Source organism: Mus pahari, chromosome 18, assembly GCF_900095145.1.
Source record: "Mus pahari chromosome 18, PAHARI_EIJ_v1.1, whole genome shotgun sequence".
NCBI classification, from domain to species: Eukaryota; Metazoa; Chordata; class Mammalia; order Rodentia; family Muridae; genus Mus; species Mus pahari.
Window position 1 is genome coordinate 15,469,182 of NC_034607.1, and position 4,849 is coordinate 15,474,030.

Sequence of the window (4,849 nt, forward strand, 5' to 3'; positions counted from 1 at the left end):
TCTCTCTCTCTCTCTCTCTCTCTCTCTCTCTCTCTCTCTCTCTCTCACACACACACACACACACACACACACACACACACACAAACACACACATGAGCACAAGCACACTCCCCCACCTTCCCCACAGGCACCTGTTCCCTCTGAGCCTCACTTCTGAAAACTTGCTAAAGGCCTTGGCCATTCTTTGCCCCTCTGGATTCCCACCCTCCTCAGGACCAGGAAGTGACACTCTCTCCCTTTCTCCCATCCTGGGCTCACACCACCTTACAACACACCCTTCTTCCAACCAGCCATGGGCCCTTTCTCCCCACGGAAGACTGAACAACACCCCAGTGCCTGCCTGGCTCACTACTGAAGAGGTGTGTGGGGATGGGCAAATGATGCATTTCCTCCGTTCATAAATCTCAAGCATCCTTTCAACTGCCCTCTCTCCACCCCGTGAGCAGCCAGAGATGGTTAAACAGGGATGGCTGATTCGGTGACTCTCTTAAGGATGCTGGAGCAAGGGTTCTAATCCCCGGAGTGGCTACTTGAAAGTTATTCAGGCTCCCGAGGCCTGTGCTGTATCCTGCAGGCAGACCACTCTGAAGAGGTCCTAGGAAGCCACAATGCACAGCAGGCCTGTACATTAGCCATTCACAGGAGTCTTGTTTTTACTTAGCATATAAAAACAGCTCCCTGCATAAGGGGGGGTGGGAGCTCAGCCTCAGCTCCCCCTCACCACTTAGCCTCAGCTCACAGGATGGTAAATAAGCCCTAGAGAGCGCAAGATGGACTCTGACCACAGGACCCTCTCGGGGACCCTCCCTCACACCCTCGGGTCACACCTGGATCTCCAGCTGTTGGACCACCTGCATCTGCACGCGGCATTGGGCCGTGCTCCGGTCATCCAAAGCGTGTTCTGTGTTGAGGTGTCTTAGGGAGGAGGAGGACAGGGAAGAAAGAGAGTGAGCTCTGGGTCTTCCTACTATACCCCCTCTAACCTATCCTCCAAGCCCGGCGTCTGTCAGCCAGCCCTTAGCCAGACAAGCCGACAGAAGAAGAGATACAAAGAAGAGCTGGGCGGAACAAAGGGGGGGGGGGTGCGGCAGTTGAGGAAGCTTTCTCCTCAGCCTCCTTTGATGTCTTAGCTAAAACCGGGCTACGGAGAGATCTAATTGCAAATGAACTAATTAAGCAAACCTCTGACGAAGCGTGAAAACAATTTGTTTGACCCTGATGCTGCAAGGGTCCGGGAGACAGCGGAGTTAATCAGTCAGTGACAGAGCTTGGCACTGTGGTGGCAGCTGGCCGCCTGCTGCCAGCCGCCTGTCTGCCTCCCACCCTGCCTGTCCTCGGCTGGCCGTCCTAGGCCATCACTCTCTCTCTCTCTCTCTCTCTCTCTCTCTCTCCCCCCCCATAGGCTTCCTCCTCTGACACCCCGGCTCTGGAGTGGGAGAGAGTTGGGGGAGAAGCTGCCAGCGGGGATCTGGAGGGGAGGGGCAGGGAAAGCAGAACCGGAAGGAAGAGTTAGGTCGGCCCCCACTGCTCGGCTCAGCTCTGCTAGGACATTAGGAGCTCAGGTGACAAGAGCAGGCCGGACAGAGGGTTCCTGCAGGGAGAGGATTGGGTGCCACCTACTTGATAAACTGGCCCAGGTCTTCACACAGGGTCTCACAGCCTGGCCACTTGCATTCCCCATGTCCGTAAAGAGGGTGGGAACTGGGGGTCTCCTCATGGGAGGAGCTGGAAGGAGAGGGAATACGTAGTGGTCAGAGCTGCGGAGGCCCTCTGCTCGGCAGCCCCGGGCCCAGCTTTTGTCTCTACTACTGGTCCAGCGTTCGGTTCGCCCTGGGAGAAGGGGCCAACTCCTGGGTCCCCTCCCGCCCTCTAGCCCCTCCCTCCCTCTAGGTCCCCACCACAGTGCCACCCCGGGGGTTCCAAGTACCACCCAGAGCAGAGCCTTGTCACGTGCTACCCCCAGGGCCAGCCATACCTGTCTCTTCGAGATGTGAGCACAGTGGGTTGTCCGTTGGGTAAGGGGTGATGGGAGAGGGGCGGGGAGACCTTGGGAGGGCTGGCGAACGAGGTAGCAGTGACAGCTGTGCTGGCGAGGTCCAGCCCCTCCTGCCTGCCGCTGTCCTCAGCAGGCTGCCCCGGGGCACCCTCGCCTTTCCACAGCTGGGGCAGGTCTGTCGGGCACACGGCTGCTGCGGGAGACAGAGGCTGGCTGGCTGGGAGCACAACGGGAAGAGCCCGTGCCTTATCCAGGGCTTAGAGAACGCTGTGGGATTGGGGGCGGGGTGGGGCGTCGCTCACCTTGCGGGAGGGCCTGGAGGGGCCCTGAGGCTTGGCTTGGCTGCAGGCTGACCAGCCCCTGCCTCTGGAGGTTGAGCAAGTGCTGTTGCTGCAACTGTTGCATCTGCAGGAGCTGCTGCTGGAAGGCCAGCTGTTTGTTCCCCAGGGCCTGGGAGGGAGCCCGAGGGGGTGGGCAGAGAGGGGTGCCGTTGGCCTCAGCCGTGCCATCGGGCCCCCACGCTGCCGCCACCCCCTCCCAGGGCCTGTCAGCCCCTGGAGCTGTCGTGGTAGCGTCTGCAGCCGCAGCTTCTCTGCTCCCGGCCCAGCTTCCATAGGGCTGCATGCCTCCTCGCAGTAAACACACGCATGCACGCACGCACGCACACGCGCAAACACACACAGCCAGACCCAGACACGCAGCACGACGCCCTCCCTCCTCCCTCCTCCTTGGCAGCAGCTTCTGCTATGCAAGCTGCAGCTGTGTGCTGGGGAGGGTGGGGGGGTGGGAGTGGTGGGGTCTCTCTCTCTCTCTCTCTCTCTCTCTCTCTCTCTCTCTCTCCCTCCCCACAGTGATGGATGAGCCTGTCAGATCTGGGGACCACTCCCACTGGAGGAGACCCTTCCCACATGCTCAGGAACCCCCTTCTTCTGGAGTGGGGGAGACTTCACCCCCTCCCCCAATCCCATCCTAGTTTAGATACAGTGCTAAAGGAGTGGATGGGACATGACCAGCCTCAGCTGAGTCCGGGAAGAGTGACGTCACTGCTGTCCAGACACAAGCTCCTGCATATGTGTTCCCCCACCTCTCCCCATTCAGTGCTCCACACAGGCACTGACAAGTCGGGCTGTCAGCAAGTTTCCTGAGCCCAGAGATCCAAGCACGTCCTGGATGTTTGAGGAGGCAAGGATCTCTCGCCTGCCTGCCTGCCTGCCCTGGAGGGGGTGCTGCTGTGTATTTGGGGTGGCAATTCATTGAGGCAAGAGCTTAGAGAATCAAAGCCAGATCTGTAGCAGTTGAGAGAACACTGGAAGGGGCGGAGGGGGTGGGGAATACCTGGCTACCGGCAGAGCAACAGTAGCTTTCTGGGAAGGGGAAAACAGGAAGCGGGACGATCATATATATATATATATATATATATATATATATTATCAGGAAGGAGACGGGTCTAGGACACAAGGGGCCTGATGTAGCCTCCCAGGAGGAACTGTGGCAGAAGGTGGAGCAGAAGGCTGGGCTGGGGAGTTACAAAGATAAACTGGTGAGGGCCTCCCAAGGCATCATGGGACGGGACAGAAGCTAGGGCAGGCTGAGGGGGGTATATACTGCTGAGAGTCCTCAGGACGGGGGGGGGGGCAGCTGGCTCTCCAGGGGACAATATTAGCAGGGAGATGGGATGACAGGAATCTGCTGCATATAAGCAAAGACCGGCAGACACATCTGACGGCTTGCACATACTCCCACACACATGTGCACAGACAATAAGGCTGGATGCAAGGGGAGAAAGGATGGTTAGGGATAAATGGTTGGAGGCATTCACCCCTGACTCCTCTCAAACCCTTTCCTTAACCACTTTTTTTTCTTTTCTGGTTTTCTATTCTTCCCACAAGGCCTTTCTTTTGTCAGGCTAGAGGAGAAGGCTGGGCTGGAACCCTCAGGGGACATCCCAGGAGGAGGCTGTCCCCCCTGCAGTCACTCACCTCTTTGGGCTGTTGTTTTCCAGCCTGCTGCTGGGTGAGGAGCTGCAGGTGGAGCTGCTCTTGCTGCTTCTTGTAATACTCCTGCAGCTGGGGGGGGGGGGACGACAAGAGGGGACAGTCTCCAGGGCTGCTAGAAGCAAACCCAGCCCTGCTTTGCAGGCACGAGTTCGGTGAACAGGGCCAGGCAGGCAGGGGCAGAGACCAAATCTCTTTGGCATGTCAGTGTGTGTGTGTGTGTTTGTGTGTGTGTGTGTGTGTGTGTGTGTGTGTATGTGTGTTGAGGATGGAGAGGTAGGGTGTTCAGGCACTTCAGCCTGCTTCCCTCAGAGTTCTAAAGTGAGTGTCAGCACATGAGAAAGAAGGGTGGAAAATACTGCGGGGCTGCCCCAGGAATCCGGGAGGAATGAATTCAGATCCACCCGGCATGGGCAGTCTCTTTGGTTTCTGCCACAGCCTAGGTCCTCAGTGAGGCAGAAGCAGGAGTGGGGTGGGGTGGGGTGGGGGGATGAGGGGGTGTCGGCAGCCCCCGGGGTTAGACTCACCTGCTGGAGCATGAGAGCCTGTTGCTGCTGCAGCAAGGCCTGCAGCTGAGGTGGTGACAGGATCTGCTGCATCTGCTGGGGGGTGAGCATCTGCTGGGACATCATGGCCACAGACACAGGCACCTGTGGGATTCACCCCGTGCGTCAGAGGCAGGACCCAGGGCCTCACCCACAGTGTGGCCGAGTGGTGGCTAGCTCCCAGCACACCTCCCTGGCTTTTTTTTTTTTTTTTTTTTTTTTTTTTAGGTTTTTCAAGACAGGGTTTCTCTGTATAGCCCTGGCTGACCTGGAACTCACTTTGTAGACCAGGCTGGCCTCGAACTCAGAAATCC

At 58.1% G+C, this 4,849-nt stretch overlaps 1 protein-coding gene across 5 annotated transcripts in view; it reads right to left on the reverse strand.

Annotated features, from left to right (window-relative positions):
- The window catches only part of Foxp4 (forkhead box P4), a 57,948-nt gene that overhangs the window by 9,309 nt on the left and 43,790 nt on the right, over positions 1-4,849 (reverse strand). For 2 of the 5 annotated variants that reach the window (XM_021217624.1, XM_029531357.1), the window contains exons 4-9: positions 4,518-4,640; positions 3,976-4,062; positions 2,299-2,446; positions 1,976-2,186; positions 1,621-1,725; positions 828-915 (exon numbers count right to left, since the gene is read on the reverse strand). In XM_021217624.1, the coding sequence (XP_021073283.1) occupies positions 828-915; positions 1,621-1,725; positions 1,976-2,186; positions 2,299-2,446; positions 3,976-4,062; positions 4,518-4,640 (762 nt within the window). Of the gene's footprint in view, positions 1-827; positions 916-1,620; positions 1,726-1,975; positions 2,190-2,298; positions 2,447-3,975; positions 4,063-4,517; positions 4,641-4,849 lie in introns of all 5 variants that reach the window. The other 3 variants (XM_021217623.1, XM_021217622.1, XM_029531358.1) reach the window with 2 other exon arrangements.